The sequence below is a fragment of the Anarrhichthys ocellatus genome, unplaced genomic scaffold (assembly GCF_004355925.1).
Source record: "Anarrhichthys ocellatus isolate YVR2014 unplaced genomic scaffold, GSC_Weel_1.0 scaffold5, whole genome shotgun sequence".
In the NCBI taxonomy this organism is placed as follows: Eukaryota; Metazoa; Chordata; class Actinopteri; order Perciformes; family Anarhichadidae; genus Anarrhichthys; species Anarrhichthys ocellatus.
The window spans coordinates 10,614,324-10,628,155 of record NW_022280035.1 but is presented as its reverse complement, the minus strand read 5'-3'; the positions used below and the strand labels follow the sequence as shown (position 1 = coordinate 10,628,155).

The window sequence follows — 13,832 nt, the reverse complement described above, 5'->3', positions numbered from 1 at the left end:
AGTTTTTTTGTTGGTAAAAAAAGAGGCTTTTTTGTCAAACCAGAGCCATAACTATAGAGAATGGTATATATCCAATGTTTGTTCAGTGTCTTCAGACCTGCATCTACACATCAACTAATTAGCGAGATATAAAGCAGAGAGACTCTCTGCTGATTGAATCAGTTGAGTGCCCTCTGATATCTTGTAAAATTCATATAAAAGAATTGTGAGAGATATAACAATCCCACCAGAGTTTGGCTGTGAACGTTTATTGGAGGTATCTGTTAAAGTTGTTCATGTAAGGTGTACTAGGAGATATTATGTGAAATATATCCTCTTAAAGTAACCTTGTAGAATATCGTTCTCTTTTACACAGCCAGTGGCTTCAACCTGCTGACCCCGTTACTGTAAATATGAGTAGAGTGCGGCAATGAGCATCAGTCTTTTCTTAAAACAAGCTTGTAAAATTGGAACATCACAGCTTTATATGACATGGAATTCAACCATAATTTGCTAGAAAACAAGATGTCCTATGGACCCTCTCCTCTAAAGAAAAATAGTTTTCATAAGAAATAGCGTTTAAAAAACTTTTGCCACCTTATAAAGATATTAAAGGAGGCCACGGACAGTTCCATTAGTATAAAAGGAGAAGCAGCCTGGGCTCCTTTTGGACTCAGCGTGACTCAAGTGGAGGAAAACAAGATTCTACATTTTTAATAAAAGGATTTTATTGTATTTTTCAAACGCATATAAAGCTCTGGAATACAGAAGTTAATGTTTTGTTTTTGTCTGAGGTGGACCGAATGGGTGGTACCATGTGTAGCAGAAGTTAGCCTGCACACGTGGTTTGTGGATGACCAATCACGCGCCCCTCCAGGTTTAACTATGTTAAATGTCAGATTGCTATAAACTAGAAGCTGTTGGTCGGGCCCGCGGAAATGGGCGAGCATAATCTCCTTAATCCAGGGTTTGTGGGACCTTTGGTAAACATCCACACAGGAGACACATTTTATTTTCCGAATTTTAGAGCCTCAGGGGGACAACTGGCGGGGCTACCATCGCTCTCCTACCCGAGAAGGGACAATGTTTGCTCCCTTCCGTGGAATCCTTCGGAGCCGTGCAATGGATACTCTCAATCCTACTTTAGCAGCCCCGTGTCCATTACCCCTTCTTTCAATCGCTCGTGTGAAATTAGCAGACCAGAAGAGGGTAAATGTTATTATAGCAACGGGAACAGGGAGACCTGTTCAGGTGGCAGCAGCCTCAAACGAGAGGACAGGGCGAGAGACACATCGTCATTAACATCTGACCACGGGATGCACAGTGGAATTGGCAGCACAGCCGCCTTCTCCAAATATGATTATGGGACCGAACAGCTAACGCAAGACCCGCCATCCTGTCAGTCAATGGAGTCCGACTCCAGCTCCTCTCTGCTCAACGAGGGCAGCAAGCCTCCATCCAGCGACACACAGACACTGGTGTCACCGGGAAACCATTCAAGCAACATAGCCATAGGCGGAGGTGGGTGCTTCTTTTTTTATTCATTCTACAACAATTATTTGAAACACACGTTTACATTATTTATAAGAGACTAGCACATAGCGTGCACTTGCGGTATTACCCTGCCGTTAGGGCGCCTTATCTTGATGCACAATTTGCAGCCAGATTAGCCTGCAGGGTGGTTGCGTGGTGTGCAAACGCCGCTAGGGGTTGCCCTAAAATGCCTCACGCGCCATGTGGTTGTGTACAGTTACAGATAACCTCACCAAGCCTTAATGCTCATCAGCTTTTGAATACATGATCAACCCCTTCATTGCATTTCCTGCTCTTGAACGACAAAACTGTGATCCAGGCATAGTAATGGTAGTTGTATTGTTACACTTTGTATAGGCCTAACCAAATTTGCGTAGTGATTTAAAGAGGAGAGGTGTTTTGGATGACTGCATTGAATAGAGAGAGTTTTATTTTTAATGACTCGTAAACAGAATTAATATCTGTCGCTGTGTACTCAAGAGTCATTTAATATGCTCTGAAACTCGCAAATAAGTAGGGGTATTTTCAAGCACGGCTTAATTATCACGTTAATGCTACTTTAAGTGCAACAATAAAACTTGCTGTGACACAAGCCACTGTATACTGGTGGTCTCTAGAGAGGATTGAGAAATACAAAAAACGATCACAAATTGCACAGAATTGTGCAGTTTCTGGTGGATCTGAAATTACGTTTGAGATCAAATATGTCCCAACAGAGACCAAAACAAATCCAGTTTGGCTGTGTGGGGAGGAAGTCAAAGCTCAGGGGCGCCATTTCTCTGAATCCTAATATTCCTACATTTGAGATCATCTGCAAAACAGAGAAATCCTCTCTAGATGACTTAAACGTGTTATGTCCGCGGCCGTATAGACATCTTTGGTAGTTGCTTTATAATAATGTAATTTGACTTTTAGTGATTCCTTTCCAGCTTACTGCTCAAATGAATGTACATTTAACTTAGCCCATACACAGTAAGGCAATTACCCAAGCTAACCTTGGACAGCTGACGCCCCTGTAGGCTCCCCATAACCTTGGAGGTGACCGTGATTTTGCAACTGTGGTGACTAATCCGTTGTCCCTCCCCCCCCCCCTCCCTCTCCCTCCCCCAGGTGCCCCATGGTACCCGATGCACACTCGGACCAGAAAGAAGCGTAAACCGTATTCCAAACTGCAGCTGGCTGAGCTAGAAGGCGAATTCATGCTGAATGAGTTCATCACCAGACAGCGGCGGAGGGAGCTCTCCGACCGTCTGAACCTCAGCGACCAACAAGTGAAGATCTGGTTCCAGAACCGCAGGATGAAGAAGAAGAGACTCATGCTGAGGGAGCAAGCTTTGGCCTACTTTTAGAGATGCGGCAGAAGGTGAATCGATAGGCAGTAAAAGCCAATCCTTCTACCGCTCCCTTAGGTCTTATTTCAATGCATGCACTCATATATCCATCTTTTACATTGCAGGCGATTATTACAACATTTTCTGATATTATTTTTGTTTCTCAGAGTTGCGGGCTACACAAGCCCAAAACACTCCACATCAGTCATTCAAAGCTACATGGCAGTAAGACTGCCTTCATGTTTCGTATATTCATATAAAAAGCGGTGAGGATGTGTTTTTTTGTTGGGATACATATTTTAGTTTTCCTGATTTGAGATTTGCTTCGTGGCGATAGCTCAGTTTGGGATGACCCATGACATCCTTCTTTTTGTTCCACATGTAATCAGGGAAAATGAGGAGAAAGCGAGGCCACTCGGTAAAATCTAAAATAAATAAATAGGCAGAAAGGCAGAGAAGCTGAAGGGCTGTCTGATCCGCGCAATAATTTCTCTGGCGTTATGAACTGATAAAGAAGAATCCCTCTCTCAGTTGCTTAATGCTTCCACAGCCATAATTTGCCGGGTCAAAAGAGCATCATCTTGATCTCCTTTCCATAGTTTCGCCCAGCTTTGAGGCACGTTCACGGTCACGAGCAGGAAGTCTGGGTGTCTGCATGAGGAGAGGAGGGCTAGAACCGCAATGTAATTCATATCGATATCTTTATGACTGCGCATTGGAAAAAAATGGATTACCATGACTTCCTTCATGTGCTAACAAGTTTCTTACGGTATTTTTTCTTACTTGTATTAAATTTACATTTGTCTTAACTGACACAGCATACTGCATGGGTTGCATTTCTTTAGTTGAGTCAGATCACCGTTTGAATATGGGTTTGAGCTGCTATTAAAGTCCAGATTGTGCCCATGCATTCAACTATAAACTCGCCGGAATCTGTAATGGAAATGTTCCCAGAACAAGTACATTGTAGGCCAACTTGGTTAAACAAGGGAACTGCCTAAAGTTGCAACGGGGGGGGGGGCACCCTACATTTTAGGCCTGGAAAAGAATTTCTGAAACTTAATGACCAGAATAAAAATAAATATGTAGACATTTTAGAGAAGTTAATCATAGGCCTTTGTGTGCGCTCCCATAGTTCGGGGCGAATAAAGTGCATCATGTATTATGTAAAACGAGTAAGCTATAGCAGTGAAATGTATTTGCAGCATGTTATTGATGTGAAATAGCTATGTCATGTTCTGCGGGCCACTTCTCCTATAGGTGACTTTTTTAATACATGTTTTTCTGAACAAATCAAAAGTGAACCCAACCTTGAACATTTTGACACAAACGTCTACAAAGAATGTATTATTGTTGATATTATTAATATTAGACTATTAGGATGGAAAGACTGAGGGCTTATTAGGCCTACTAAATGTACTTGCTCTTTGCAACGTGCTCAATGTTGTCCCTTTCCATACGTGTATAACTTTGTAAAATGAAATTATATTACTTTTTGCATCTTGTTTGAGGATCCCTTATCGCTATGTAATAGTGCGTTATGTTATTGATCGTCTTGTATTATATCGCATTCCATATAGCCTATTTGTAGTTGTAAGGGTCTGAAATGTAGGCCTATTATATCATACTGCCAATAATGGATATAAGAAATGGTATGCAATAAGTGTTACCAGACATGACATTTAAATAAACCATGTTTCAGTGTATTAGTTGTTTGTTAACGTTCTTTTATTTCGTCCCTTATTGCATTCCCTTATTTGCGCTTGTAAGGGTTGCTACTTTGTCTTGTATAGGTAATAATGATATGAATGTATATGCGTATGGTCTTCAATAAACATATATTGAAACGTTTATTGGTGTAACCTCACTCTGTCATTAGGTTGCCTCTTTGAATGTTCTGCTTTAAAATCTGCTTTTCTGAGTGCTGACTGGTGGTATTATTTTATTAGACGTGACCTGTAACACAGTTTAAAAAAGTTCATGTGTCCAGCGCAGGGAAATTAACATTAATGGGACATTTGGAAGTATTTGAGAGGGTGTTTTGTTGGCATGCAGCTTCACATGCTGTAAACTATAATCAATGGGAGCCCACACAGTTTGGCATTGTTTTATTATGACTGCTCAGATACAAAGGTATATTGACTTCATAGCTATAATATTTTCCATGCAAAATGGCGGCCAGGTGCATACAGTATGCTAAACCCTATCTTGCATTGAATAGTATATCTATTTTATTGATACAAAAACGACATTAGTTTTAGGTTAACAAAAATAGAAAAATTCCACCCCTGAAGTTGGACCTCATCAATGTCACTGGTATGCTACGAGCCAATAAGGACGCAGCTAAACACGCTGTAGCTCTGTAAAGCAGCAGGGCTACACCCCAGTGCTCTGTACAGTCAAGCCTATTGGACTGGCTGTGCATCGTGTATCTTCTGGTTTGCATTAGGATTTTACACGAGTTATACTTTCATATCAATCCCTTGGCTTCGAATACATGCACACAGATCAGAAGTGCTCTCATCCTTACAAACGACACAGGCGTTTGTAAGGTAAACTTAAACATCGTGCATTGTTTTCATATCAGCTAATTGAGCTGGTATTAATGCTTCTCTCCTCAACAGCTTCCATTCTCAGTTGGGTGACTGGAAACTGTGGTGCCGTCTCAATGTTCATCACATGTTGCCTTTTAAGTGAACTGTGAACGGCCGCTCCTGCAACCAGCCTTTCCGAGTTAGTCCGTCCATGATCACAACATGAATACACACATGTAAGATGACGTGAGCTTATTGCTTAACACAATCCTATTGGTGCTGTACCGGCTTCAACGTTTATCAATTACGATATATCTATGGTCCGTTGCGACTATGAAAGTGCATTTTGCTTTGACCAGATTTAGTTTCACTACAAACTATTCTATCACATAGTAGCTGTACTGTACTATACTGATGCTGACAGAAGCCTCTGATATTTTGCCTGTCTACCTTGCTTCAACATTCCCCAAATGGGCAACACACACACACACACACACACACACACACACACACACACACACACACACACACACACACACACACACACACACACACTGTATTAATCAGCATAGTGCATAAATATAGCCGTATGTACTGTATTGTAATGATTATTTAAAGAATGAATATAAGTACTGTAATATCCTCCATGAGAGGATTGGGCCATATGGGACGCGCTGCGATCCGATCGTGCACAATCCGTCAGTTTGCAGATATGAAAAATAATAGTTGTAAATGTCTGCTTGTGTCTGTAAATATTATAAACAAATCGTTTGTGAATATGCAATATATGTCTAGTCAAAACGAGACTAGATATAACTATTGAAATATATGACATTCGCTAGTTTTATGTATTGAAAAAATCTTGTCAATGTGCATTTAAGCATCTGGTTAAAGCTTGTTTGACGAATCATATCAAATGAATGACCATCTAGACTTTGAACATGATATCAGAGTAAATAGCACCTGCGATTGATTATTTCCCTCCTTGTAATAAGAAAAATACAGGCGTAATGTTTTGATATACACCTTTTACGAACCCACGACAAGATTCATATGTCCGTGTACGTTTTAATCCAAGGGATACACAGTGCATTAGTTTTGAAGCGGTGTCAGGCTGATGCAAAACATAAACAGAAAATGTACCAAGTATTTGCTGTCATATATAATAACCAAGACTGTGAAATAACACTGAAATTGCGTGTATTGAATTTTTTCATCCAGGGGACATCATTCATAACAACTCCAATCTTTTTAGCCTATCAAACGCGCTGTTGACCATGAAAGAAGATAAACTACTGTCTTATGTTTCTGTGTTGCCTTGTTAAATGGGTTACAGAAGAATAATGGATGCAAAATGCACCATGACGCTCCTGAGCGTCCTGCTGTAGCCTACCTCAGCCATTATTTATAAAAAAAATCTTCGAGGTCAGTTATAGAAAACATTGTTCGTACTCTTGAAATTTAAACATCAATAATTGTAATAACTCAATATTGTGCACATATTTATATTGATAGTGTTATTTGCCTTTGTGCTAGTAAAATGCGCTAAATAAAATGGCGATATAGAAAAGAGAGAATACATATTTACCAGGAGCCATGGTTTATGTTTAACGTTCAGTTAACTGAGGGAAATGTAAACTTAAAATCAAAGCAGCGAAAATGTGTCATCATTTGTTTTAACAAATGTATTTTGATAGCATATAAACCACAGGCAACATTGAGCACACCATGATTCGTGTTTGCTACCAAGATTAAATGATGCAAACAGTTGTTTGTGCTTTTACAGGTGATTCCTGTGTAAAACGGTGGGATTATTTGACTATATAACATGGCAGTCTGGTTTTTGAACGGTGCCAATCGGATGTCTGAACATGTAATCCAGTTTTAACTTGAACTTCAAACCAGACTTATCTGCTGGTGTTACAAGTGACTTTTTTTGCGTATCCTATTTCCTCAGATATTTCTATTCTTTATTTTGCTTTTGCTTATGATAATAAAATGATATTGTGCTGGAAACCTTTATCAGGGCTTTCACGTCCAACAAACCACTAAACATTGGACTGCGCCTTTACCTGCAATCCCTTCTTCTCAAAAGCAAAACATGATCCTTGCTTTGCAGCTAATATTCGTTTTCACTTTTTTGCCTTGTCTGTCTGTAGTTAGTAATTAGTATTAATAATTAGTGTAATACATGATATCGGAGAGAATTAAAACCAAACATCAAAGGAAACTATTGCGGACAACCTCAACATATTTGTATTGTAAAACAGGACGAAATCTCAGTCAGCTTTGCAGATCTTTACAATAGGTCTTTCACTGCTCTTACGCACTTTTGACTTTGAGACTGGCTACATCTGTTTATGGCGGCCTGTCTCCGTGTCCCAAAGGTCAGTGAGCTACACAGTGCCCTTCGCAGAGAACTTGTGTGGCATGTGGTCTACGTCCCCCGCCACCCCTCTGCCGTTTATGGTACGGAGCTGGCTAGAGAAATAGAAAGCAATGTTATTCCTGCTAAAGTGTGCGTGTGTGTGTGCGTGCGGACGTGCGCAAGAGTGTGGGGTAAGCGTGTGTGTGTGTGTGTGTGTGTGTGTGTGTGTGTGTGTGTGTGTTTGGAAGGAGTGTTAATGTAATAGAGAAAGAGAGAATAGGCAGAATGCTTAACATGAAAGATCCATGTCGTTTCTCTCCGTTCAGAACGGTTATATATTGATTTTAACATTATTTGAAATGAGTTCTCTACGAGCTTCATTTTTTCTGAAATATATTATCTTATAAATTTATTTTTCAATAGCATCGCCCGTCAAACAACCCCGGGAAGTCAATGTTTCATTGCCGCCTTGGAAGAGCTGGAATCCTAGACCAGTTCTCCCTGATGGAAAGAAACATCTTAGAATTGATTTAAAATGGATTGAGGTCGCGATAGCAAATGAGTAGGGTTTCATTTTACGGTTTTTCTTTAGCCTATTGTGGAATCATTGCCATTTTTCATTTTGTATTTCTGAAATCGTTTGACAACATTTAGTATCTAAAGAATGTGTACGGCATTCGTCAGCACCAGAATCATTATTTTCTCACAAATGTTTACACAGTGTTATCAAATCTCAGAGAGCAAACGCATTTTTAACGTCTTAAATACATATGTTGATTTATCTCCTTTTTTCTGCCTATATGGCATTCTTCTTATACGTGTAGTATTTTGGAGGTGGGCCATCATCTCCAGGCCGACGCTGAAGGTCAAGTATGCAGCACAGAGCTGTCCAACCGGCGGTGGCTGCTTGAAGGTCTTCCAATTTAATACAAGATGGGCAATTATTTGTCACCTGTTCAAGTTTGTCCCGTATCGGTTCTGTGCATTTACTTAACACACATATTTGGCTGTGCAGTTTGTATATGTGTTTAAAGATCTGGCTCTGAAGAAAAGCTTAAAAAACCTGCAGCTCAAACGGCAAAGTACTAAGTGCTTGAGCAGGCATTTCAACGATATCTGAGTGTATAGCGTAAAGCTCAGAGCTTCTGTTTTGGGTCCACGTACTGAACCACTTCTGTGCAAGGCCAGTGCAGACTAAAATAATGCTTTTTGGCCCCGGTGCAAAAAGGACCAACCAGTGCGCGCATCGCCTCTATTGAAATAAATACAGGTTGAATATGCACGGATTGTCAAATAAATGCACTGACACTCCACCTGCATGCACAGCATGTCACATTTCTTTCGACAAGACTTTGGTTACAACAGACAAGATTTGACCAAATAATGAAAACAATGCCATCAAGTAAAACACTAACGTTTGGAAACGTATCTCTGTGTTATTATGCACATACACAAGTTATATTACAATATGACCAAACTTTGATTTTGTTAGTATTTCGACATTTCCACCAATCTAAGTACATATCCTGTAAGTCTAGAAATTCCAAATAAAACCACTGAGTAATGGTTCGCTGGTGGTGCGTAATTTCGTGCCGTCTTGTGCGTAATTTGTGATTCCTGGCAAAAACCGTTTAATTAGGATAGTTAGTCAACTCTGAATTGTTTTCAAGCACGAGGCATATTATCCCTGCTGTTTTTTGAAGGGGATTCTGATATTTTAGAAGATTGACTGTGGAGATAATATACGTCTAATACAGACCGAGCCTAAGAATATATTTTTGAGTATATCGGCATGTGACAGGCCATACCCTCAAGTACATTGTGCTTATAAATGGTCTTTATGATGACTTTTGAAGACTAGTATTAATCGCGAAACTAAGAGCCCCTCTAGCAGAATATCGGACACAAGTTTTTTTTTGTTGCTTATTTATAATTTGTTCAAAGATAGATACAATTCTGTGTTTATTGGCCCTCTGCTCATAGGACTTCCAGGTTCATCTAAATAACATAGCAGCTGGAGCTAGAAGTCACTATTGGCCGATTTCTTTAGATGTGAAATCATTTAATACTTCTAATAAAAAAGTTAACACATTGTTGTGAAAGCTTTATGTCCTAGTGGTTGGAAGAAAAATACACTCTGGAGATTGCTCTAAATGTAACAGCAACACACATCCTTATCTTGTAAGCTATTGTTGCCACCACAAACGCTTCACGCTAGGTGCATTCACTGAGACCTCAGTAAAAAAAAAAAAACAAGGCTCTTTAGTGTTGCTTGAAACTGTTCGCAGCTCACACAGACAAGTTTAACTGCCCGACTTACATCCAATTAAACTTATCTAGGCCATGAGGGGACAATAATATGATTACACAGGCTTCCTACATTTAGCCTTGACTTCAGCTAACTGTGCAGCACTGTCTTGGTGAACTGCGCCCATTGTGCGTGTGTTGTTTGTGTGTGGTTAGTGTTGTATCACATGGCACAGGATTTATCGACGCAGAGCCACCACTGCAATATTTAGGGGCGCCATTTTTGAACTGAGAGTCCTTCTTAACAAAAGTGTGATACCTGAGTTAACCATTGCAATTATACTGCGAGATAGCAATACATAGCCTACATTCCACAGATACAGTCGTAAAGTTAGTGCTCCAACAGTGATATTTAAGCATATTTAAGAATGTCAACTGTTTACAACACATTCTCTTTGGAGCTCTCAGCAGAACATTTTAACTATAACTAAGAGTAGTTGGGACATACATTTACAATATTGTTTATCATTGTACGAGTCATAAGATAGAATAAATAGATGACTTATAACTCAGAGGCAGACCCTTTTGCGTGCAAACTTGCCTGCTCATTTGGTGCAACCAAATCAAACTTTTCTGGGTCCTACTGCTAGCCGAATATCTGCAGCTAAGTCAGTCCAGGGAAATTAACACATGGTTAAACTTATTTTTTGACTGATGATATAGCACGCACTGATGAGAATAGCCAGTGTTTGAACCATTGGAAGGCGGATATTGCCAAATGATGGACCTTGTTGCCATGTTATGACAAACACTGCGACTTAAAGGCAGCCAGGACTACTAGTTCCGCTTAAACGCATTAATTACTCTTGTGTACTGTGTAGCCTTTAAAATAATCGTTTGTATTTTTCAGTCGTCTTGATTATCAGCCCTAACTTTTGAATTAAATTTGTGCATCACTTATTCATACCGCGCTAATACACATCAATGAAATGATCGTGAAGAGGAAATGATTTGACAAAATAGTTTTGGACTGTCTGCCTGCTGAAAAAAAAGTTTGTAGCATGTATTTATTTTTATGGGACTTCTTTGTTCTACAATTGATATAATGATCGGATTAATGTTGACATATACGGAAACATTTTAAATGTCGTAGTTCAGAACCTTTATTGTAGGTCAATTAGTATTGCGGAAATTCAACTTCAGATTCAAGCCCGGCGTTTCATCTTGTTTCATGTTTTTAATTACTCAGTGTACAAACTTTTATACTTTTAGAATCGGCAATGGATTTTTGATGTGCGGATCATTATTGTTATACAACTACACATCACTAATGCCGCAGCATGTGTCGAGCATGTGTCTATACAGGCCACAGGCCAGTGTGTTTAGACAAATATTTCCATAGCTTCGGTTGTTAATCTACCAAAAATGACACCAGCAGCTGTTCATCACAGGGCACAAATACGCTTGTATATACTTGTTTTTTTTGTACTATGTATCACATTCAAACTATTTTATTTAGATTTGCGTGAATGAATTGTTAATCCTTGCAAAAATGTAAAAACACGGAATTTGAGGCTTTTATTGGTGGTCCAAATTGCAGAAAATGTATTATGGTGGTCGGTGTGAAAATTCAGCTCACCGGTGTTTTTTTTTCTAAATTACAGAATATCTAGTTGCTGAATTCCAAATTCCTCTCATTCTCAAGTTTTATGGTTTTCTATAGAACAAAGGGATTTAGCGTTACTACAGCCATTCGGAGTTTTATGGTGGACATAGAGAGGATTTTAGTGGTCAAATTCAAGTGCTGTGTCTGGACAGCTGTCTGCTTTCTTTGTACTTGGATGCAGGATGCATCATGTGAGACAACCTTTTGTCTGTAAGGGTAGTAAACAAGCTAATGCCAATGCCACCGCCACCTTTTTCACAAATATGCCTGCAATGGAATCTTATTTCCAATGCAGAGGTCTGATTATGTTGCTTGTTCTTCCCCTTGCTGTTGGAAATCACCAAAGACACAAACTTTGTTTTCCATTATTTTTAAACAACACAGGTGTCCAACAAGTGATTGTTTTAGAACGATAGTGTCATTGGACTATTTGATAATAATTCTAAATTCTATTGCATCATTTAGAAAGTAGCCTGTGATCATAAACAATGGCCCATCATATTAATTTCTCCTTGTGATAGTATCAGTTAGTCTATAAAGATTCGAAGACGGCCCTCAACAGTATAATTAAAAGTTTACAATGACGCAGGAAAGAACACGCATCTTTTCTCCAAACCACTTGTTTATTACATTTTATTCTAAAAAGAAAAAAAGAAAGTCCGAAGGACATGTCTCTCTGTTTAACAGTTATCCACAGATGAATGTCGAAAATAAAATGACTACAGCAGCTTGGAACATCAGCTGGGACTTATTTAATTTAAGAGGGAAACGTCGGATACATTCATACCGTTGGGTCAATAGGCTCAGTCTGAGTGGCCTATAAGCAGCCGTTTACAAGACGACTAATTGTTGCTTTGCTTTGAAACGTATAGACACAAGCTGCAATACAAAACATTTAACTTGATCGAGTAGTGTGTCCAATGAGACCATATATCTCAAAATATCAGTTTGAATATCTTTAGTGTAAGAGTTTCACACATTTTCCTGGAGGTTTTGTCAATGCACTCCAACGTGAATAATGCTGAATCCAGCAATTTGAGTCGAGTAAAACATTTGAGTTTGTGTTTATGTCATCAGGTCACATTTTGCCAGTGGAGGAGATGCAATGTCCCAGGGCTTCACTGGCAGTATCCCTCCAGGAACTCCAGTAGCTTGGGTCTTAAATTGCACAGTTGTCCTCCATGGACTCTGATCCAAAGTCATAAGAGATTAATGAGAGTGGGCCGATTAATTTAGCTTGCACAGTCACAGTGCATGCTGTGTATCCTGCATTGCCTCACCGTTGGTTCAACTTCATTTCACAACAGTATTATAGTCGTACACCATCTAGTGTAGGAAAGTTTTTCTTTTCCTGAAAACCTGAATAAAATGGATGACAAATTAATATGTTGCACAATTTTAGCGGACCATCTACGCCTCTGTTTAATAATCCTGTTTGCAGCAGACTCGTCTAGCCACTATTAAATAATAAAAGGAGATTTAAAAAATGATACAATCCTTGTGAAAAGATCTCCTGCATATTCGCAGACCACAGTATAAAATGTCCTGGAGAGTCTCAGAGATTTGTAGAATGGCACAAGCCATTCACTGTGAAGTGTTAAACTTTTTGAAAATAGTAAAACGATTATTAGACTCGTTGGATTGCTTTTTAACAGCTTTACAACTTTTTTGGGCTACATTGACATCGTCTACTGACCGATCCTACTTTCTTAATCCAGATTTTGAACTGTGTGTAACAGTGTTATTCATGATAATTCCTCATTCTATGATTAACATATCAAAATGACCAGTAGTTAAACCGTTTCTGATATGTGTATGTATTGATTCTCATTTGATTATAATAAGATTATAATGATAATTTAATAATTGTAATAATACAAATCTTGCCTGTTCAATTCAATAACACTATGAAATACATGTCTCTGAGTGTGCTCTGTAGTTTGTGCTATACCGGTTTAAGGAGCTGTAGCTGTGTAGCTAGCCTACCACCAGCCCATAAACATAAACACAAACACACACAGTACATATCTCTCTAATTGTCATAAGTCATCAAGCAGCAATCTGTTACTGGTTTTCTTAGTGCGCCTGTGGTGTTTGAAAATGATTCGTTTGAAGCTTCTCGATGTTACCTAAAGCCAACCACTCCTACACATCCAACTCTTCCAAATTGATAT

The 13,832-nt window shown here is 39.2% G+C and overlaps 1 protein-coding gene across 1 annotated transcript; it reads left to right on the top strand.

Moving 5' to 3' along the window:
- Window positions 1-917: 917 nt before the first annotated feature.
- On the top strand, window positions 918-2,861 carry hoxc12a (homeobox C12a). Its single transcript, XM_031845310.1, has 2 exons — window positions 918-1,500; window positions 2,623-2,861. The coding sequence occupies exons 1-2, from the start codon at window positions 918-920 to the stop codon at window positions 2,859-2,861; spliced, it is 822 nt and encodes a 273-aa protein (XP_031701170.1).
- Window positions 2,862-13,832: the final 10,971 nt, after the last annotated feature.

Bases quoted from the DNA above. Each gene is read 5' to 3' on its own strand.
- hoxc12a (XM_031845310.1), top strand. From the start codon at position 918: ATGGGCGAGCATAATCTCCTTAATCCAGGGTTTGTGGGACCTTTGGTA. The intron at 1,501-2,622 runs GTGGGTGCTTCT...TCCCTCCCCCAG, and splicing joins CAACATAGCCATAGGCGGAG to GTGCCCCATGGTACCCGATG.